The sequence below is a fragment of the Natrix helvetica genome, assembly GCF_964273705.1.
Source record: "Natrix helvetica genome assembly, chromosome: 3".
NCBI classification, from domain to species: Eukaryota; Metazoa; Chordata; class Lepidosauria; order Squamata; family Natricidae; genus Natrix; species Natrix helvetica.
Window position 1 is genome coordinate 89114093 of NC_138549.1, and position 23067 is coordinate 89137159.

Sequence of the window (23067 nt, forward strand, 5' to 3'; positions counted from 1 at the left end):
CAAAGCCTCTATCGGAGAGCCCCAGCAGCCTCTTCCCGCCGCTTCCCCGGCCGGCGGCTCATCCAGGCGATGCTGGCTGTCCTGCCCGAGCGGCGCGGGCGTCCTGAACAATAAGCGGAGCACGTGTGGCCGGCGGAAAGAGAGCGAGCGAGCGAGCGACTCTTCGGGGCGGGGGCGAAGCGTGTGGCGCAGCGGATCTGGCATCTTCCTCCCGAATCGGTTCTCGGCTGCCCTCCTCCTCCTGGTTGGCTTCGGCGGTTTTCTCCTGCTGGCTCTTTTTTTCCTCCCCGTGCGTGCGCCTGGTGCATGTGCGCGTCTCGTCGTCGTTCGCCCCGTTCTCCCTCCCTCCCTCCCTCCTTCCTTCCCTCCCTCCCTCCTTCCCTCCCTCCCCATTTAAATTTTGATCGAAGAGATTCGCTTCGTCCATAATTGATCCGATTTGGTTGGTGGTTCGCGTTTTAATCGCCGATCGATCGCCTTAGAGCCAGCCATCACCTTCCCCCCCACCCGCCACCCAAAAACCCCAGTCCGCGCAAGAGAACGGCGTCGGGAGGGAAAGGGCATGAAGGCGCTTCTTTGAACGGCCACCATGGAAGGATCTAGCACTTCCAGTTTTGGAATAGACACGATTTTGTCTAATCCCAGGTCCGGCAGCCCGGTTATGATGAACGGGGACTTTCGGACGGCCCATGGCGAGGCCAGGGCGGCGGATTTTCTCAACCAGGCCACTCCGTCCCCTTGTTCGGAAATAGACACGGTGGGCACGACTCCCTCCTCGCCTATCTCGGTCACCGCAGAGCACCCCGAGCAGCATTTGGCGCAAGATGGCCTGTCGCCTCAGCACCACCACCTTCACCACGGCCAACATCCAGAGCAGCAACAGCCAAAAAGTTTGCAGCCGTCGCCCCAGCAGCAGCAGCAATTGGGTTCGTGCAGCTCTGCCCCCAGGACTTCCACGTCGTCTTTTTTAATTAAAGACATTTTGGGAGATAGCAAACCGCTGGCCGCGTGTGCCCCTTACAGCACCAGCGTCTCCTCTCCCCATCCCACCCCCAAACAAGAGAGCAACTCGGCCAACGAAAGTTTCAGGCCAAAACTGGAGCAGGACGACGGCAGAACCAAACTGGACAAACGCGACGAGACCCAGAATGAGCTGAAATGCCACGGTGAGTGGGGACGGCGGGTCTTCGAAACGGTTGCGAGCGTTCCGGGTTCGAAACAGTTGCGAGGGTTCCATTGTTTACGTTTCGAACCTTCCCGGTTGTTCCTCTGTGCTTTCTAATATCCCCCTTCCTCCCCCTCCCCTGCTTTCAGCAATCGCTTGTTGTGAAAGCTCTGAAAACTTCGAGCCAACTTGGAAGACTGGCTGCGAATTGGCTAAGCCCTCAAGGAAAGGCTCCAGCAACCTGGATAGTATTTAAAAATAAAACGAAGTCCCATAAGAAAACAATAAGCACAACCAGGTTATTTGCAAAAACTCCGGAAATCTAAATGTTTCCCCTCTAATTTTTTATTAGACAATCCATATACATAGATCTATGTATCTATAAATCTCTATATAACTGTCATTATATAATCTGAAACTACGTAGCCCCCCCCCGCCTTTTAAAAAAAAGTTGATACCAGAACAAAAAGGAGTCTGCAAGTGGTGCACTTCAACAATACCAAAAATGCCAGCTGGGATTACTAGAGATTTTAAAATGCAAATGCATATTACAATATGCGATCTGCATGCATAATTTCTAAACATAGTTCACACAGATTTAGCAACACTTAATTAGCAAGACAGACCTCCTAAAGAATTTATAATAAAATGTGTTTTTTAAGCAGGGAAACAAACCAAAAGGGTGGGTCCAATCGGGCTCCTTTTCTTTCTTTCTTTCTTTCTTTCTTTCTTTCTTTCTTTCTTTCTTTCTTTCTTTTCCTTCCTTCCCTCTTTCCTTGAAATGTTTCTTCCTTTAGAATTAGCATTGTGCAATATTTGATACCGTTGATTTTTTGTGAGATGCTTTAGAGAGTGTGCAATAGTTACGTTCTAAAATTCAAACCTACATGGTGTGCTCGATTCTGCCACTTCCTGGGGGGAAATAAAAGATGCCCTCCCCCAATACCAAGGGAATCTCACTTAACTGGAAAGACGGTTTTTTTTTTGGGGGGGGGGGAAACGTGGTGATGAGAGAGAACACATTTCGCTCATTTTACAACCTTCAGCTATTTTGCAGTAACTAATAGGACTACTATTCAATTTGCCATTTTAGCACTAACATATGAGCGTCTAGAACCAGATGCAGAGTTTCGTCTAGGTTTTTTTTTGGGGGGGGGGGGGTTGTTGTTGGTTAGTTGGTGCACCAACCTCCCCAGTGGGTCAATTAGAGAGATTATTGTTCTCCCTGCAGGGAAGATCAAGGAGAGCCTAGAAAAAGAAAAGAGAGAGAGGGGGGGGGGGAGAGAAGGGGGAAGAGGGGGAGAGATTGGTGGTGGAAGAGAAAACCTCGTACAAACACAGATGGACTGACATATCGATTTCCTAACATTTCAGCTAAAAAAAAAACCCTCCCTCAAATAAGACTCAAAGATTCCAGACCAAATCCGGTAATATTTCCGCTGTCACCTGGGATTGCGAAATCCGGCTCTCTTTTTGTACCTGGATGACAAGCACTCCAGGAAAAGTATTCAGGCTGTTGCGATGGCTTGATCGTAACCGTTTCCGATGTGCACTTGGAAATCTGAATTTGGCCCAGGGAGAAAGTGAGGAAAGGCGGCGGAGGAAAAAAAAATCCCCTGGGGGGGGGGGGGGAAGAGAGGATATTATTAGGAAGCTGTGTGACAGGAGAAGTTATCACTCCAGAGAAATGACGCTACTTTTTAGCCCGAAATATTCCCTCTGCTGTTTTGTTTGAGGCTGAATCGCAGCTGAGTTCCAGGCTTCTTAATTCATTGCTGTGGTTCTGGTCTACGCCGCCTTGTACAAAAGCAGGGGAACAAATCAGTTGATTCCTAAGCCGCCTTTTCGAATGGTCCGTTTGGATGGAGAAGACTCCCACCAGGGGAACGTCCTGTTCAGGCTTCGTAAGGTTTTGTGTGCGGGTTTAGTCCTCCCCCCCCAACCCTGCCGCTTTTCTCCTCGGCCCTAACCCCGAGGTTCTGTCTTGTGTCTCCTCAGGGGCAAAAGAAGAAGGGGATCGCGAGATTTCCAGCAGCAGGGACAGTCCCCCTGTGAGGGCAAAGAAACCTCGCAAGGCACGGACTGCCTTCTCCGACCATCAGCTCAACCAACTGGAGAGGAGCTTCGAGAGGCAGAAGTACCTCAGTGTCCAAGACCGCATGGACTTGGCAGCCGCCCTCAATCTGACTGACACCCAGGTCAAAACCTGGTATCAAAACCGGAGGTAGGGCAGCCCGGTAGGGACAAAAGCTGGGGCTGGGGCTGGGGCGGGCAGGTAGGGAAATGGCAACACTGGTCTCAAAAGAAAGTCCTGCGGGAACGGGCTGCTTTGAAACAGTCGGGCCTGGCCCACTTTGACCCAGAAATGTCTCATTATATCCTGTGGAATTGTCTTCCACGCTTGGTCGTGGTTTTAATCTTCCCATCTTCTGCCTTGCCATCCACGCAAAAGGGAATCCCGTGGAGTTCAAAGAGGCCTACTCCCGGATTTAAAAAAAAGGATAGGAGCGCGACCTCCAAGCAGAGTTCCGAGGGACTTATTTCGGGGAGGGGGGGGGGCAGCTCTACAATTTCCTTTGGAAAGGCAAAGGAAATCTGTCTCCTTAGATATCCACTCGTGGCCTTTCTGTTTGGTCGTCTCACTTTGCATCTCAGTCCTTCCGTCTCCCCTCCCTCCCCCACGCCCACGTTGACCATTTCCTGCGGGCCAAGATTTCAGTGGCTCCGTCCAGGGAAAAACCCTACCAGGTGCATTCTCAGAGCAGGCTTGGTTAGTAGCCGTGGGCTTTTTTGTTTGTTTGCTTGCTTTCATAGCTAGGCTGACACACAAACCTCAGCCGAAACTCTTAGTTAGCTATCATTCATTGAACGGTACGAGTTCAGGACTCAAGTTAAACGTTCCAAGTTAAGGCGGTTGTACACAGTCATTAGGTTGCTTTTCCATTTTCCTGTCGAGGGCAGGTGGAGGAAGTCTGAACAGCACAGGAGAGAGAAAAAACAGCGCACCAACCGAGTTTATCTCTCTGTCCCTGCTAGCAAAGCAAAGGCCGAAGCGTGGAAGCAAGGAGACGTTAAACCGGGACAGCGCCACTGGGAAAAGCTAAGCAAGTTTCAGGCTCGGTGGGATTCCCTTCTCGAGGCCTCCACCTTACTCGGCCTGATTTGACATTTTCGGACGCTCCGATTTGTAATTCCGTCCTGGGTTTCATTCTCTCATTTCTCCAGTGCATTTGAATCCTGATCTCTGTGATTGGAAAACGAAGCACTGGCGAAGGAAGTCTAGTCGCCAATGTCTGGGGTTATTTTCTTATTATTTTAAAAAGAGAGAGGCCGAAACGATGCAGGCGAGCGAGGAAGGCCCCATAAGGGCAAAATGTGGTTTTCGAATTCTTGGCAGAGAAAAACACGGGCTGGAAACCTCTGTCCAGTTGTCGTCTTTGCTATAATTTTCTGTCTCATTTCATATGGTTGCAGCCACCCTAATTCTGTCGGAAAACATTAGCGTCATTTACAGCCCAGCTAAACAGGGAGCTCCACGCTTGTTAATTTCGCTGCGTTTCGTAACGGCCGTGTTTACCTCGGTGTGTCGTGCGCCTGCTGAAAATACTCACCAATGCTCACAGCCAGTTAGCGGAGCGGGATTTTTTTTTTTCCACTCCAAGGAAGACTAACATGCAGGTTCTGCGTTAGGAAGGAAGGAAACTGACTTGTCCGGAAGCCGCGTCTTCCTCCCAGTGTGTTTTGCAATGTACTCGCACGAGGGAGGGAAAGGGGTGATCTGTATCCATTTGCGTTTAGCCTCCTCCTCTTGCATCTGGAGGGGGCCTGTGTCTTCCCCACAGAAGGAAAATTAGTCATCCTCCATTCTCACCCACCCACCCCCGTTCGCCCCATGCCCCAAAGCAACAGGATTCGACAATTCTAAAATATTCAGGATTGTAGTTCCTAACATCCAAAATCTTCCAGCGATTTCACTTTTTCCTGCAGGCCATCTTCAGGAAGGAGAGTATAATGAAACTCTCGCAAGGCTGGCTCTTTTTTTTTCCCTTCAAGGTTTGCTTAAGTGTTTCCTTGTTTGGATAGGGGGGGGGGGCTGGCCTGATCGGAAGAGTCAGTAAAAAAAATGGGCATACGTTCTGAAGTTTTCCAGTGAGGAATGACTTTGTTTCCTTCATTGTCCCCATCCAAGCCATTGACTTTTAAATAGCTGGCTGGATTGTATGTATTAATCTTTTAGCACAAAACGTTACAACGGGGGAAATATTTTTTCTTCTTCTTTTGTTATTAATATTAGAGAGTGACGTGAATATGAAAAAAAGGTTTGATGAGGCCATAGACAACAATGTAATTACATGTTTGAAAGGAGAATGAATCGTGGATAGTTTTATCAGCTGTCGTTGTTACTTAACAGGCCGGCAAGGCTTAAGTTTGGCTCGCCTTTTGTAGTGTGTGTGGTGTGTGTGTGTGTGTGTCTTTGGCTAGCAAATGTTTTCCAGGATTTTTCAAATGACAGTTCATTCTGATTCCTCGCGTGTCCCTCTTGAGCCCGCCGATCTCTCCCCCAGCCATAATAGTATTCTGCTTTAAGACCTACCAGCCGTGCAATAATTTGGCTGCAGCTGCGCTTCCTTAAAGGAAAGGCCTGGAACGCAAGAGATTCAGGCAAGCCAAACTCTCTTCTGCCCGAGTCTGTTCCCGCGTGGAGGGCTTGTGTCGGGAGGAAGGGAGGGAGGGTGGTCAGCTCGATTCTCGCTCCCTCCCCCTAACCTCCCCCCCCCTTCGGGCCCAGCCGACGGTGTCTCCGTTCCGTCTCTTGCAGAACCAAGTGGAAGCGACAGACGGCGGTGGGGCTGGAGTTGCTGGCCGAAGCTGGGAACTACTCGGCTCTACAGCGGATGTTCCCGTCGCCTTATTTCTACCACCCGAGCCTCCTGGGGAGCATGGACAGCACCACGGCGGCTGCGGCGGCCGCGGCCATGTACAGTAGCATGTACCGGACTCCGCCTGCGCCTCACCCTCAACTCCAGCGGCCTCTGGTGCCCCGGGTTCTGATCCACGGCCTCGGGCCGGGGGGGCAGCCGGCCCTCAACCCCTTGTCCAACCCCCTTCCAGGGACCCCTCACCCGCGGTGAAGAAAACCACTGGGCGTCTCCCTCACCCCGGCTCCCCCTCCTCAACCCCGCCGACAGATTTCCCCCTCACTCCCCCCAGCAGCCAATCAAGCAAGAAAGGAGCCGAGGTGAGCGAGGGGGCGGGAAATCAAGCGGTCCTTCTAACCAAGCCGGAGGAGCGACCGGCTCAGAGCGCAGAGACTCTGGACCCCCGTAAGTGACACGTAGCACCGAGTCCCGCAGCAGCCCCCGCCGCTTTGCCGGAGGAGGCGGAAGGGGGTTCAGGAGGCTGGGGGTGGCGGCTGGGAAAAGCCGGAGTGCCAGGCAGGACTCTTGAGGACACAAAGAGGGAAAGAACGCCTCCCCCACCGCGGCCCAGAAGGCAGAAGACTGAGGGAGAGCGGAGAAGTTTGCACCGAATTCTCACGAACTTTTTTCTGTCACCGAACTGGCATTTTCCGGATCTCTCTCGTCATTGGTATATATGCTACATACACATTTTGAACAGGCTGGTGTGTGAGAAGTGATATATATTATTTATTATACGTTGTCCAAAAAGAAAGAAAAGAAAAAGACTTATATTCATTTGTTTTTAAGAAAAAAAAATCTAAGAAACAAACGAACTCCACAAAAATATTCTCCCCGCCCCCCGAGGCCCCTCCTTTTCCTTTTTTATTTTTGCTTTTTGTAATATATATATATCTATATATCGAGAGCGAGCGAGCGAATGAGATTTTGATGACTGAAAATGGCAAAAAAAAAAAAAAACCGACGGGGAGAAAAAAAGAAATAAACTTTTATCTTTTTTTAAACAAATCTGCAGACCCAAACGAGCTATTTTCCCCCTTGATTCCCGCGCTGTTATTGTTCATTCCGTAAAATGGGCTGAGTGTGTCTGGATGCGTGCGCATGTCTGCCCTTTCTATACGACGAGTTAGGAGACTTTTAATCCCCCCTTTCCCCACTCCCGCCCCCAGTCTGGTTGGTTGCTAAAGAGTTTGTTTGGAGGGGTAAAGATTGGATTGTAAAGAAGTTTTTTTTATAGGCAGAAAAGAAACGAAAGCTCTGCAATGGACTTGGAGGTTGTTTTTCAGACCTCGGCAGTTAAAGCGGGATGCGGGTGGGTGCATTGGACATGAATGTCCCCCTCTCCTTGGCCCTCTTCTCGTGTTGCTTTCTTGCCGTCGTTGGCTAGGTTCCCCCCCCCCCCCTCATTGCTGAATATGGAAGAGGCAAAGCAGGGACCTTAAAGGCGGACGGATGCATGGGAAGCCAAAAGGTGCAACCCAGCCTGGCAGCTGTTCCGAGGCGCTGATAGAAAGCGCGGAGGACAGCCTGGGAGCGAGAGACGCTCGGGGGTGGCAATTAGGAAGAAAAACCCGGAGCCGCGGGAGAGAAGAAAATCCGCCGCGACCCACAGCCGCGGGGCCGTGTGTGTGTGTCTCTGTGTGTGTCTGTGCGTGCGTGCATGTGCAGCTGGGGGGGGGGGCTGCTTTGATCTCTTTTTGACTCCCACCCAGGGGAACCGTCTCCTCCCCGCTCGAGGACACGGTTTGGCTTGGCGTCGGTGAGCTCGGGTCGAGCTGTTTTTAAAGTCCGCTCTTTCTAAGGAGGGGGAGGCCGTTTTTAATCCTTTGCTGGGATTGGGGAGGGGTGTGTGTGTGGCTCTTGGTAGCGTCTGGCTTTAGGCGCAAAGGGAAAAAAGAGAGAGAGAAAAAAGCCAGAAATCAATGCAAAAGCGAGTCTGGAGCTAGGACTGGCGGGGCTGGGGTGAGAACGGGTGAAAGATGGAACGGGGCAGTTCTGCTTCTCCCGGGTCAGGCCCCGGCTGGGGCTGCTAAACCCCGATAAACCAACAGCCCTCCGAAACCGAAGCAAAGCGCTGAAAACTGGCCCGGCTTTCCTTTTCACCAAGCCTTGAACGTTCGAAAGATATACCGCAATTACCTATAAAACATTCATAACTCCAGTCCGGTATTATCACCTCCTCTGAGGTTTGTGGATCGCTCCCCCCGCTCTTTCCTTTCCTTTTTTGCTAGAGTGGGTTTTTGTTCTCTAAAGGAGGAAGAAGGAGGCGAAGGCGAGATGAGGTGTGGAGGAGGGGGGAGGAAGGAAGGAGGAAAAAGCAAGGGACAGCCTGCGGGTACATATTATTTAGGCTTTGCTAATTAAGGAAGGGGTTTGCTGCTGCTTCGCGGGCTCTGGCGCTTTCCCCCTCTCTCTCCTTCTCTCCCTCCTCCCCCCCTCAAGTCTGCTAATAAATTCGAGTTAAAATCATCTTGACCTTGGCCGCGTTTTCACAAAAGGGTCCGGAAACGCCCACCTCATTTTCAGCTCTTGTCACCGCGGACCCTGACAATGACTCAGCGACAGAGTGGTGGGCGCGCTGACATTGTACCCGAGAGGTAGCCTGCCTCCCTGCGATCCATCCTCTCCCCTCGCTGTTCTCCTCTTCTCTGTGTTAATTGGGACTTCAGGAATAAATAATAACGCTGGGTCGGTCTCCCACCCCCACCCCCACCCCTGCGAAACCTCTTCCCGAAGATCAAGTTGCCGTTGCCCTTGGTCTGTACTAGGATTCTCCCGAGATTGGAGGCTTCCGCTAAGATGCACCACCAGTGGTCAAGGAAATGGACAAGATGGGGAAACTGACTAGCACCTAATCCGGCTCACGTCTGAAATCACGATGCAATCACAATCGTACGATGCATTGCTCATACGATTGTCTGGTTTGCTCGCAGGCTACTGAGCACAAGAAGGTGGGCTATAGAGTCCCAATGATTTCACCAGGAAAGGTTTTAGGCATTGCTTCCCTTGGAATGATTGGGATTTTAAATATTCAGGTTCCTCCACCCCCTTAAGGGCAGTGCCCACATTGACTTAAAACACAATGAAAACTGTTTCCTTTGTAAGTAAAGTACACGGAAATTCAAAAGTGGGAAAAAGTAAGATGCTCTAGACTAAATGCTCTGAATGCAACTTATTGGACAGTTTTGTGGGGGGGGGGCGTGTGGATGTGTACACACAGGGAGTTTAAAGTTTAAGCAAGTTAAATTTTGAAGTAAATCGAATGAACGGCAAATTAAAGGCTGGCGTTGAATCTGTATCTTAGTTATTATTCATTTCCATAATCAGAAGGAAGGAAAAAAGAGCTTGAAATACTTTCACAACAAAAACAAGAACGGCAATTGTACCGAACATGGAGACACCATACAGAGTTGAGTACATTTTGAAATATGTTTAAAATATATTCTGAAACAGGCTTAAAATATTTTTTTCCCACAAACCATTTTCTTTAACATCAACAAATTAAAATCCTTTATTATTTATTTTTTAAAGTGAATAAATGTGGATAGAGGAAGAGTCATTGTATAATAACTAGACCCAATGATATTTATATGTGCTCGGAAGTGAGTCATTTACTTCAGTGGGTCAAACAGAATTGCAACCCAAGTATGCTTTTCCCCCCAGCAGAATTATCTTCTCCCCGAGTGGGGCAAGAGAAGAAGTGAAAGGAACAGCAGATTGTATCAAATGGTTTTCCTAAGCGTTTGTGACCCCACCTTAAAAGAATGAGATTGTTCATGATGGTGCAGGCGTTTTTCCTGGAAAACCAACAGGAAGGTTTCCTTCTTCCCTTTAGTTTTTCCATGCCTGCGGTGCAATGTGAACTCTTCACTTTGGTGATAAACAATTTGGATTGCTCCTCACTTAAATTATGAACAAGCTAAATAAACCCACTTCATTAGACGCCTTTGCTGGCTTCTAAAGCTAATTAAAAGAGGCTTTCCTTGAAGAAAGGGCTTGATTCGATGTTTAAAAAGCTACAGATGCACGCTCATTTAAATGCACTCAAGCAAGCAAGCAAGAAAAAAAATCCTTCAAGTTGTTCTTCCTCTTTCTCTCCCGTCCTCTCCCCTCCCCCTCCTTCCAATCTCTCTCTTTCTTTCTCCCCCTCTCTCCTCTCTCTCTCCTCCCTCCCAATGGAATGATCACCCAAAGATGGAGTAAAATAATAGAAATGGCTTTGCCTTAAAAGGCATCCCCAAATCTACCTTTATCGCATTTGAGAAGCAAACTATTTTTAGCTTTTAGTCCCTCAAGAGCAACGCTTAAGCCAATCTTCCTCTTTTCTCTAGCATTTGCCTATTTCTATTTCCAACAGGATTACAAGAGGACTGGCTCTTTCACCACCCATCTCTCCAGGATTCTGTTCTTTACAACTTCCTTCGACTTCCCCATCTCCCAGTTAAACATTTTCCCCCCTTCACAGAGGCTGCTATTTCATTTCCAGCTCCCTTTTATCCTGGACAATGGTGATCTTTCAGGGTTTCCTTCGATGGAGAAAAATCAAGGTAAATAGTTTTCTGGGCTCGGCCATTCACACTTTCTCTTACTCTTCTGTTACTCTTGCTCCGTCATTGTTCTTACCTCCATCTAGAAACCTGGAAAGGCTATGGTTGACTAGTAAAAGCTGGATGAAGAGAAGCTGGAGGCCCTTCTGGGGCAGCTAGTCATCATCCACCAGTGTGCTTGGACTTATCTTTTTCTTAAATCCTAGGTCCTCCTTCCTTCCCCAGTGCTGACCTGTTGCTTCTTATTCATCGCCTCATTGCCTGAGCAATGTAAATTCAGAAGATGAGGCCCACACATTGTGGTAAAGTAGAAAAACTCTTACCAACCCTCAAGGATCACCAGGAAGCAGGCACTACATGACTAGTTTCATCCTATCTGGGACATCTGGTCATGTTCTTGGAGGAGAGGGTATTAGCGAGAATGTAAATCTGGGGGAGGGGTTGAAGAATGACAGAAGGTAACAACATACCTGTTTACTTTGGGAGTTTAAAGGAAGGTGAACTGTATCTTCAGATACAATGTACGAGGGGGGAGGCTTCCATTTTCCCAGGAATCTATAGAAGAAAATGGGGACAATTGTCTATATCATGACATGGCACCAAATTTCCAGAGGAATTTTTTACATTCAGATATGAAGTCACTCAATAGCTATCAGAGTTATTCCAAGGATGTAGGGCAATTCCTACCTTCTGTTGTTGTGCATCCTGGAAATCACAGAAGGGCATCATTTTGGGAAAAGCAGTGCTAGAAGCTATGGCATCTATTCTATCCTTGGAGTCAGCTTTGGAGTCGGAACAAATTAATTCCTACATGAATGTTTTATCTCCAGTTACCTTAATCTAGAAACAAATCACATTAGACCAGATGATACTTTCAAAAACTCTGCATAGCAGCATGTTATAAGAGTAATAACCAAATGGATGCATTATTCACTGTAAGGCATCTGGTATTAATTACAATTGAAAAGTCAATGTATGCATACACCTTTAAAGAAAAAAAGATAGACATCACTAGCCAGACAGATGAGCTTGCTGGTTCAATCTGCATTAGTAAACTGCTCCCTGATCTGCTAATATAATCATTTGGCTTCCTTGGCTAAACTTCTCTGCTTTTGGGGAAATGCTCTGGACTGTGAGAAGGTGGAATGCCTTCTTTAGCACCAAGGACAGCTCCAAAACTAAAATTACAACTAAAGTAATTTCTGGACATTTGAAATTTTGCTGCATGGGCCCCTGGTTCTGTTCTTTTTGGTTGAGGTTGAGAAGAAGAAACAAGGCTGGGAAAGTACTTCAGAAGAGACTCTGCAACTTGCTACATTTGCTGATAACTCTTTAAGCCCCAGGTAGGATCTGTCAATACTGCCTTGAAGGTAGAGAGAGTGGAGAATTTTTGACTACAATTTGAGCTTAAACTGACTGCATATCCTTATTCCATTAAAACAATGAGAATCAGGAGGCAAATCCTTGGTTTGAAAGGAGAGAGAAAAAGGTTTCCAGTGAGTGCTCTAATTCTCTCTCCCATTTGATCGAACCTAAGATGTATTCATCAAACTGGCTTGTGAATATGTCATCCTATTGGCACTGTTATATGAGATAGCTAGAGAGGCAAACTTCCCATATCGTAATAAGGAAAGTTCTTTCTTTTAAAACACCCAGGAAAATAGTAGAGAGAGAAATTCCCTTTCCAGTTCTGTGTTTCATCAACCTTATTGAATATTCTTGAATATTCAAAAATGGAAATTTCCTCCTGTAGAAGCAGTATTTTTCTGGATATCAGATGATACGCATCTACCTGGGTGACATTTGTTGGGAAGCAGAATTTTTATTGCATTAAATGAACTGATTATCTAAACCACGGCATACTGATTGGTGAATATGAGGGCAAGGGGATATTTATACCACCATCCCAATCTTAAAAATAAGGCCAATTTAAGTTTAAGTGAGACTTATTGACAGGTAAGTTAGGATGAATGTGCAGCCATAACCAAAATGAAAGAAGGAGCCAATTATGGGTTATTACTAAATAAAATGTATCCTTTTATTATTTGAGGAAAAGTCACAGCTGAAACTATAGAGTTATTCTGGATTAATATCAGAGAGGCTGAAAAAATTATGGGTTTTAACAGGCAGGTCTTCTTTGAGTGCAGCCTTAGGGCTTGGTTAGTATTTCAAATCACTGCCATACATTTTTTTTCTTACAAGCATGCCTTTGAGTTCTTTGTATTTCAAGCAAAAGGTTTGGCGAAGAGTTAATTAAATGCAGTTATATATGTGCCACCAATGGTAAAGAGTAAATTCAAACTCTCATTATTATTTGGGAAGGGGAAGAGATGTATCAGTAATTTCAGTCAATCTGCTGGGGTTGTCAGAAAGCTTAAGTCCCTCCCTTTCCCAATAAGAGAAGACAGTTTTGATTTAATTTAGGTTAAAGGCAGAACATGTTGAAAATACAGGATCAACCTCTAGTATCTCTTAGTGATGCTCTGAAATACTAAAGCCTAAAACTGGGACAGAATTATTATTCTGTTTTCCTAGTTAGGTTGCAATTGGATTGTTTTATGGAATTATTTTATATTTTGATATTTTTTATGTTTAGCATAGTATTATCATAATAGCTACCCTCTTTCCCTGAAAATAAGACCTCCCCGGATAATAAGCCCAATCGGGCTTTTAAGTGCATGTGCTAAAATAAGCCCTCCCTGAAAATATTGCAACACACTAGCAGCCATGAGGAGACCATGCTCACCATCTCCTGCACCTCAAAAATAATAAGACCTCCCCGAAAATAAGGCCAAGGTTTTATTTGGGGTGGTGGTGGTCAAAAGAAAATAAGACCCTGTCTTATTTTCGGGGAAATACAGTAAGACTATAGTATAATATAGCTAGCATATTTGCCTGTTGCAAAATATTTTTAGAAATCAGCCAAGAAACTTGTGGCATTTTAAAAAGTCATCATTCATTCAACTTCCTTAACTTACTATATGATTGAATTAACCATTTTATGGATTTGTGCACTACATGGAATTAAAAACTAACCCAAAGTGATAGGTTCACTCGTCCCCCTTTAACAGTTACAGAAATTAACCAAATAGCTCTTTAAATAATCTGGTTGTATGAACCCTGTCTTATTATGGCATAATCTTTGATGGATTTCATGCTCTAATAAATTGTTAGCTCCTTAGATACGACAAGATTTTTGGCGCTCTCTGTTTTAATTGACTAGCCTGCCTGCCTGCCTGCCTAGCCACTTTCCCTTTCCTATGTCCAAATAAAAATAAAATAAAAAGCAGCCTGACTTTTTATATTTTTCATCCATCAGATAACTCAGCTATGTAAGAATATGTCGTTAAAAAGAGAGAAAATAGGCACCCCTGCAACATTCATGGCCTAATAGAAGAGAAGCTCTTCTTTTGTGACTTTGCAGTTATAAAGAATCTGGAAGGAAAGACATTTCACCTACAACTAAATTCCTGGAAAGAATTAATCTCTTCTCCTTCAGCCCAATTTTGATGTGATGGTAACCCCACTCCTGTGTCTATCATACTGATATATATGGTTAGAATGCAACATGCTAATTTTTTTTCATGCAGACAGATTTTTAAAAATTCAGTGATGTGACACCTCTCTGAACTCTACGACATTCTGCCACCTGAAGTGGTGCAACCCAGAGATAGGTTTATCATCTCTATTTGAATGAGGATCTTTTCAAGAGCAATTTGCTTTCCAGTGGTCTTGTAAACATAGGCCAACAGTTTAGCTCCATGCCTCTAAAATAAATTGCTCATTAGACATTAATACAGTAATCTAGCCTTCTATTTCCATAAGGAATAATAACAGGAATAGGAAGGAAGGCTAGGCACCATCTATTAATGGCCAGGTTTACTTTATAATGTTTTCAAAATAAATTATTATTTTTCTCTTGCATTAGAGAGTGGTTTTAGGATTAAATTTTGAACACACTTCATTTTAGCTTTCATTCCTCAGAATCATTATTATTATAACTTCTACAAAATATAAGAGTCCCATCCTCAGTGGTGAAGCTCCCTCTGGGTTAGTTCTGCAGTTGTGATTAGCGGGTCTCAGCAGATGGCAGTACCCGGCTCACTTTGTCTAGGCTTGGAAGATAGGAAGCTAAGTAGGGTTAGACTTGGTTGGTACATGGATGGGAGGCTTCCAGGGAACACCAGTGTTATTAGCTAGGCTGGCAATGGGGGGGGGGGGAGTATTCCTGAAGAACGGAATGATAATTTCCATAAGGTTGGACATGTCCATGGAGCCCACAACTCAACAAAAACTTTATCATAAATTGGTAGAATTCAATTTGTCCTGGAGAAAGAGGAAGAGAAAGTGTTGTCTGAAACTTCTTTTTATTTGTGGTAGTCCTTGACTTACAAGAGTTTGTTTAGTGGCCGTTCAAAGTTACAATGGCACTGAAAAATGTGACTTACAGCCATTTTTCAGTTTCTATCTTTGCAGCTTTCCCGTGATCATGTGACTAAAATTCAGATGCTTGGCAACTGGTTCATATTTGTGATGATTGCAGTGTCCCGGGGCCATGTGACCACCTTTTGCAACCTTGTGACAAGTAAAGTTAATGGGGAAGCTAGGTTCATGTAACAACTAGGTTACTAATTTATCAACTGGAGTGATTCACTTAACAACTGTGGCAAGAAAAGTCATTAAATGGGGCAAAACTCATTTAACAAATGTCTCACTTAACAACAGAAATTTGGGCTCAATTGTGGTTGTAAGTTGAGGACTACCTGTATCCTGTCTGTATCTGCTGAGGTATTGAAAAACTGCTCTTAAGGGTTAGAAAGTTAGAGTCTGGAATATCCATGAAATGATGATAGGAAAATGTAGGAGAAAGAGAAACTGATAATGATTGTTTAATTTTCATTTCTACATTGGATACACTCCGATAGTTTAGATAGCTCATATGAATGGAATGAAACTTTTCCATTCACAGAAAGGCTAATCTGGATTTACTCTCTTAATATTAATAATGTGTGTCTACTTTTCACACATGAGTAAGTGCCATCATCTAATTTCTAGACTTCAATTGCATTGACTGAAACTGACTGACCAGTTTTCAAAACAAGAAACAGATGCCTGTTCGCACAAAAATGGCATGAATGTATATTGAAGCTCATCAAAGTACGTCTGAATGAGCATTACCAAACTTAAGGTGTATGACTTGATTTTTAAAGTAGTTTTACAACTGGCTTAATTAGTAATATTCTCTCTCTCTCTCTCTCTCTCTCTCTCTCTCACACACACACACACACACACACACACACACTCCCCCCTCTCTTTCTCTCTCTCTCTCTCTCACACACACACACGCACTACACACAGTTTTGCCAGGAACAATCAATATTACTGTTGACCTCAGTTTAAAAATGTCTACTTCACATTAACAGCAAACTTAAATAGGTTTTCCTAGGGGATGAGTTGCTCAATGCATCTTCTTAGTGTCATATGTAAAAAGGTCTTTAGTTTTAATTACTGGATTTTTATTTTTCATCCCAACTCTAAAAATTTGAAAAAATGACCAAATAAACCCACACACCACTGGTCTCTCTCCCTTATTCCCTAAAGTATTATCCACTCATCCTTATAGCAATAAAAAAAACAATACCAGTAAAACATTTGCTGTCCATGATATCAATTCCTATCCCGTCTCTATTGAGTGTGTTCTGAGCCACTATTGAATGCTGCCTTATTTGTAAGAGTAGAATTTGTTATAGGTGATTAGCTTTTTCTTCTAGCTCTGATCTCCTTTCTTTTCAGCATATTATCAGCCATCGCCCACTCGCCATTTGGATGTTCTCCAACTTAAAAAATAATATAAAATGTTAGAAGTAATAAATAAAATAAATATAAAATAATATGAAACAGAAATAAAGACACCAGGCCAGAAATTGTCCCAGGGTGAAGACAGGAAGGCAGTTGGCTGTACAACTAGCTTGATCCTAGAATAGAAAAGCTGAACCTGACTACTGTGTTTCCCTGAAAATAAGACCAGGTCTTATATTAATTTTTGCTCCAAAGGACACATTGGGGCTTATTTACTGGTTAGGTCTTATTTTTGGGGGGGCATATAGTACTAAAATACATCTGTATGGCGGATGACCGTAACTGGGGCTTATTTTTGGGTCAGGGCTTATATTACAAGCATCCAGAAAAATCATGCTAGGGCTTATTTTCCGGTAGCTACTGGGCAACCCTACTCTTTGTTCAGAGAAGGAAAGGAAAATCATTGAATTTAACAAATGCAGGGAAAGTGGCAAATAAGCAACAAAATCCATTTCAACATCTTTGCTTATCTCTCTCTCTGTGGCACTTATTCTCACCACATTGTAGTGTCTCTCTGGGCAATGCAATGAGGACAAACAGAGCTGCTGCATTTTAAGGTAAAGATACATTTCATAATACTATTAAAATGAGGTAATAAAAAATACCCTTTCCTTTCTTAAACAAAATAGTGGAAGTCTGCTGTCTTCTCATCTACTTTCTGGGAAGTTGATGTCACAAACAAGGAGTAGGGAGGTGATGGATGTGAAAAGAATTCAGGAAACAAATTACTAATGAAGATGATAAAACATAGAAAAATGGCCACCACGAAAACGATATAGCATCCAGAAGCAAGGGAGAAAGCACTTCCCAACACACCTAAAATACACTTCTGATTATACCCACAGAAGGTTAGTTGAGTCCACCTCCAAGGTACTTGGTGAACATAGCAGATGTTCTATATCCTGAGGTTATTATTGGATAATATCAAAATGAGAAGAGGTGATTGTGTTGTACCAGTACAGTTGCTTTCTCACTCAGTGATAGGGACAAGATTAGGGCAACACTATGAGGATAATGTTAGAATCTCACATTTTCAGGTCACAGTTGTGTCATATATTTTCTGAATATTTACCTGTGAATTTTAGTATTATCTGAAGCTCTGCATCATCCAGTAACACATATCCTGAGCTGCTGAATTGATTGAGTTTGATGAGTCATCTTATTAAGCAGAGCACTGGTAGTGCAGTGGTTAGAATGCAATATTGCAGGCTAACTCTGCCAAGAACTGGAGTTCGATCCTGATGGGGCTCAAGGTTGACTCAGCCTTCCATTCTTCTGAGGGTGACAAAATGAGGACCCAGATTGTTGGGGGGGGGGCAATATGAAAATAATGCTTACATTGTAAACCACTGAGAGAGTGCTGTAAAGCACTATTAAATGGTATATAAGTGCTATTGTGATTTCTAAGAGCCTGGATACTAAGGCAATCATTTATTTACAAGCTAGACTAATTCCAGTTGAGAATCTTGCTGATCAAAGGAAGGGAAAGAGGATTTATAAGGAGCCACCTCTTCCTCCGCAACTGCCTTACACGATTTCAAAGCCTCCCCACCTGGGAAAATATTCAGGAAGGAACATATTCATGTTCCCTTCTCTGCTGATACAGGGATCCTCAGGGGATGCTCCTGCCAATAGAACCTGTGTTGCCCACAATGGTTCCCTCAAAGTGCCATTGTTAATCTATTAATATGGGAGTGCAGTTGAGAACTAGTGTTTCTTAGATTAGAGATGTCAACAGCCAATAGTTCCCAGGCTTCAAAGCTGAGAAGCAGAAGACAAAAACTGTTAAAACCTTAGAAAGATTAGAGAAAGGAATGCTAAATTTTTATCTGCAATAAGTAAAAAAAAAAAGGAAATGCATTGTTTTCGTCACTTCTTCCTCACATGCAACAAAGATTTTTTTTAAAATCTAAGCATGCCATGGTATATGTTGGAGAGCATTAAGTGAGATATTGAGCCTAGAATCTAGCCAAACCATGCAAAGTTGAAGGTGCATGAAGTTGTGCTGAGATGTTGCCAAGGAGCTTGACAATTAAGTAGATAAGAAAGTGAGTAAACTGTGTTTCTGAATTTATATTCCAATAATAAATTGAGCTCTTCAGGATAGGAATTAATATAAAGTAGGGAAGATTATATATTTGGGAATAATCCTTGGGCTTGTCCTTCCCTTCCCTTTTAATATTCAGATCTATTGAACTTTCAATTTTTCCCCCCAAGTATTGTATTTCTTGACTAGAGAGCCCGAGATTTGATTGGGGTGTTAAAATTAGGACGGGTATTATCTAGGTTCCAATTACTAGCTGGTAACTTTTATCATTTCCAAGTGCCACTGATTTTTATATTAATATGTCCTATTTTCCCACAAGCTTGTCTGTTAATGAAAACTTTCCAACTTGTTCTCTCCCAAATTAGGAGCAATTTCAAAGAGATAGAGAGACATGGCTTAGGCATTAATTACATTCCCTAACATTATGGTGGGCTTATAAGCAACCCAATAAATCCCCAGCTGCTGAGTTTAAACTAAAATCAATCTGAACTGAAGAGCTATCTCCTTCTGCTTCACTGCAGGCCAATAACTGTACATTTCTTTTAGTTGAAGAAACACAGGCAAGAGTACAAACTATAGATGGGGATGTCTCTAGAAAAATTGTAACCATTTCCAGAGCTCAAAAACACATCAATTCCTCCTCCCACAATTTCACCATCATTATATATTTTAAAAAGCCAAGAATACAAGATTTAAATGGAGAATTCTAGGCTAAAGCAAGTTTAGACAAAGTTCAGGAGAATAACATCCCTGTCAAGAAAAAAAAATCAATATTTAAAGAAACAATTTTAGAATGAAATAGGATATTAGCTGAAATGAACCTAGTTATTGAACATGAATCTGACATGTAATTTTTATATGAACTGAGAAATAAGCACACTGTAACCTAAATAAGCGGATATAATGATGGAATAAACAATTTGGCTGGTTCAGATAGATTTTGGTTATTGTTTAGCAATTCCTATATTACTTAAAGATAATTAAAATCTCAAAATTAGTGAATGTAATTAGTACTGATTAGGTGACACTAGTAGAAGAGCAAATTACTGATTTTAACCAGAGGTATCTACAATTATCTCTGTGTTGATGCCAAAATAACAACATGCATACAATGATACTATCATGTAAGTGCTACTGTTACATGTCTGTATCCCAGCATCTGATCTAAATCATGGCATTTGTGAGATGTCTTTGTCACACGTCATTTGCTTCTGTTCATTTCTTTCATCCCTTCCCAATGCCCAGTGTTTTAACCGGGCAGGAAAACCACGAGAAATGTTTTGATTTATGTAGTCAGATAAGCTCAAAAAGCAACGTTAGAATGAATATAGATCAACTATGTATCTGGTGTTATTGCAGCTGGTTTCGGTGGATTGTAGAAAAGATGCCTCCCAAACATAATGATATGCTTTTTAAAAAAGAGCCATTAAGATTTTGAATGTTTTTTATGTGTTCCCAGGATAGTATTTTAAACTCAGAGACTCTTTCTTTGGAAATATAATCCTATATCAGCACTGGCACATTGTAAGACACGTGTGTTGGTTTAAATTTTTCTTGTAAGTATGCAGAATATGCAACAAACGTAAACAACATTTACTAACTATTTGGACTTTTCAATAACTTAGAATAATTACCAAAGTAAACATTTGTAAGATATTAATTAAGCATGATAATAGGTTCTTGGATTTTGATAAGGCATGAAAAAAACAAAGATCTATTAGACTGGATCAAAGGTTGGATAGATTGATATGGATTGTGCCATAATTGTATATTATATTAAGTTAGCAACAATGATGCACATCTAATTCACAAAACGCATTCCAAAACAATAGTTTAAAACAGGGGTGTCAAACTCAAGGCCAGCGGGGTGCTTAGATCTGGACCCTGGAAACAGCGAAGGTACAGCCCACGGTGCCTCTGCCAGTGAAAATGAAGCCGAGGGGGGGGGGGGCATAGGGTTCTTATGAGTTATGTTTTTGGCTGCGACAACCTCCTGCAGCTGTCTGCCAATGAAAACAGAGCACCCCCAATCTCAGTTTTCTCTGGCATTTGGCCCCGAGCTCCATTTTCACTGGCAGAGGGCTGCAGGAGGCCATCCCAGCCAAAAATAGAGCTCGTGAGGGCTCTGCAAGGCCCTCCCGAGCTCTGATTTTGCTGGCAGAGGGTTGTAGGAGGCTGTCGCAGCAGAAAACAGAGTTTGGCAGCCCGTTTTTGCTGGCAGGGTTCTCAGGCCACAGCTGGCCCCAACACGAGTGACATCAAGCTAGCCACGCCCACACTGGCATGACAACCCCCCCCCCCCCGAGGTCAAACACAAGCCTGATGCGGCCTTCAATGAAATTGAGTTTAACACCCCTGGTTTAAAAGAATAAGTGAGAACATCATCATCTTTTTTACTTATATGAGAACAATGAAAACTCACCTGAGAATCAAGAAATCGTAATAAAACAAAGATCTCATCTAAGATCTTGCCTGATTTATGCAATGTACATTTTTATTTTTGTGCCCATCCCATTTGTAAAATTCTTTAATTGTGCCTTGCGGCAGAAATGTTTGCTGACTTTTAAGTTTATTTCCTTAATATTGCTTTCTAAGGGAACAATGCTAATACACTTATCTGGGAATAAATCCAAATGAAAGCACTGTCACTTTGAGAGCAGACATACACATGATAGTATTTTAAGAGAATCAGGGTTATCTAAATAAAACCCAACTATAGTTCGCTATAGTTTCTAGGGAACATAGAACTGTTTGCAAGCCAAGCCTGTTGAAAAACTTTCAGTTCTGAACTACAGTTAATTGAAGTTCAGTGGTTTAAATTCAGGTGTAAATATATTAATAATAAAGCTACTTAAGTTTTTTTTAAAAATCATAATTCAGTCATGTTTCAATGGGTCTAGGCTATTGTGGGTCCAATACAATGTCTTTAGGATTAACCAGATATTCTGCTTTAACGTACCTCTATACTGCATTTAGACTGGAACTAAAAACACTAGAAATTATTTATCAATTGTGCAAATACTGTATGTCTCTATTCATAGCATTTTAGAAGCAGCCTACATTTATTTTTTATCACAGCAGTCGTCTGAAATGTCATGTACATTGCTGGTGATCCAAAAGTTCTTCCGCACCATCTTAACATGGACATGCCTTAAAACTGATTCTCTACATATGCATTAGAGACTTTGTGTGAACACAATTCCTTTCTGCTATTCGTTATGGGAGCCCCTGTTTCTTAACAAGTCAGAAAAAGATGTGGCTGCTTTAAGAATGGGATTCAATTAATGTGATTCTTAAAGCAGCCATATACCATGTATTCAATTGTCCCACTTACGGGCTTAGGTATATGTTTGTTGCATCTTAACAAGAGTGTTTTGTTTCCTCTAAAGCATGGGTGTCAAATTTGGCCGTGTCACATGACATATCATGATGTATCGTGACATTTTTTGCCTTTGTGGAGCCAGGGTGGGCCTGGCCTGTGTGTGACGCATCCGGCTATGGGCTTCCAGTTTGACTGGCCTGCAAAGGGTTTGGAGAAGGCATATGTTCAGATAATTGGCTATGAATAGCATTATCAAATCCCACTGATTTTGCAAATTTTTCCTGTACCAGGCCTACCACCCAGAATGTAAAGAATTATCTAAATTAGGCAACCACTAGTTCAGATGTAGCCTGGTTCAGTCTTTCTAGTGTTTTCCCATCATTGTTGCTGATATTTCTACTGGCCTGCCCCTGATCTTCCCAGGATCTTCCTACATGCCAACTCAATCCCTCGTCCTCCTGGCATCTTCCCACGGCTGCTGTTAATCTTCTAGCTGGCTCTCCCATTTATTTCTACACTTTATTTATATGCACAACAATTGTGAAAATGATATGTTTTATTCAATTTACTGGAAATGACAAAAGAAGGGCTGCGACCTAGGAAAAAGCCCACAGTTCAGCTGAATCAGATTGAAATGGCTAGAAAATCATCCTCCTACCAGCAGGATGAGAGAAATGGCAGGGTCCTATGACTTAGCTGGGCCAATTATTTTCTGCTTGATGCCACTTGTTGAGCATGCTGTACATGCTGAAATAGCAGTGGCATGGAGGAGAGTTAGGAACATGTAATATATTTACACTACATTGTGCCATTAACATGTATGCATCACACACATGTGGCCTATATGGACTGCTGTTAAGTGTTATTGGCTGTTTGCATTAAGTATGTCATGTGGCAAAGCCAAGATGCCACTAAAAGAGGAGGCATCACCACTCTGCCTGTCCATTTTAAACATAAAAGTGAACTTGAGTAGAAAATGATCTGATGGTGATGTAGGATTTCCCACAGGGAGTTATGGTTCATACAACTTCTATTAGCTTAGATGCTCTGATGTCACATAGATATATGGGTGAGAAGAACTCATATTTTGAATTCTAAGTTCCACAAGCAATATTTGATTAAATAAATGATAAGACTATTTCCCAGCTTTTGAAAGTTGTATTTATGAACCAAATTGAGTGTTTTGGAACTTTTCAACTGATACCAGT

At 43.2% G+C, this 23067-nt stretch overlaps 1 protein-coding gene across 1 annotated transcript; it reads left to right on the plus strand.

Annotated features, from left to right (window-relative positions):
- Positions 1 to 581: 581 nt before the first annotated feature.
- Positions 582 to 7270, plus strand: BARHL2 (BarH like homeobox 2). Its single transcript, XM_081948924.1, has 3 exons — positions 582 to 1166; positions 3164 to 3389; positions 5985 to 7270. Exons 1-3 carry the CDS (start codon positions 590 to 592, stop codon positions 6295 to 6297), a joined length of 1116 nt encoding a protein of 371 aa, XP_081805050.1. The 5' UTR covers positions 582 to 589; the 3' UTR covers positions 6298 to 7270.
- The last annotated feature ends 15797 nt before the right edge of the window (positions 7271 to 23067 follow it).

Excerpts from the sequence above, each read along its gene's own strand:
- BARHL2 (XM_081948924.1), top strand. The coding sequence starts at position 590 with ATGGAAGGATCTAGCACTTCCAGTTTTGGAATAGACACGATTTTGTCT. Across the intron at positions 1,167-3,163 it reads GAATGAGCTGAAATGCCACG|GGGCAAAAGAAGAAGGGGAT; the intron begins GTGAGTGGGGAC and ends GTGTCTCCTCAG. Across the intron at positions 3,390-5,984 it reads ACCTGGTATCAAAACCGGAG|AACCAAGTGGAAGCGACAGA; the intron begins GTAGGGCAGCCC and ends CGTCTCTTGCAG.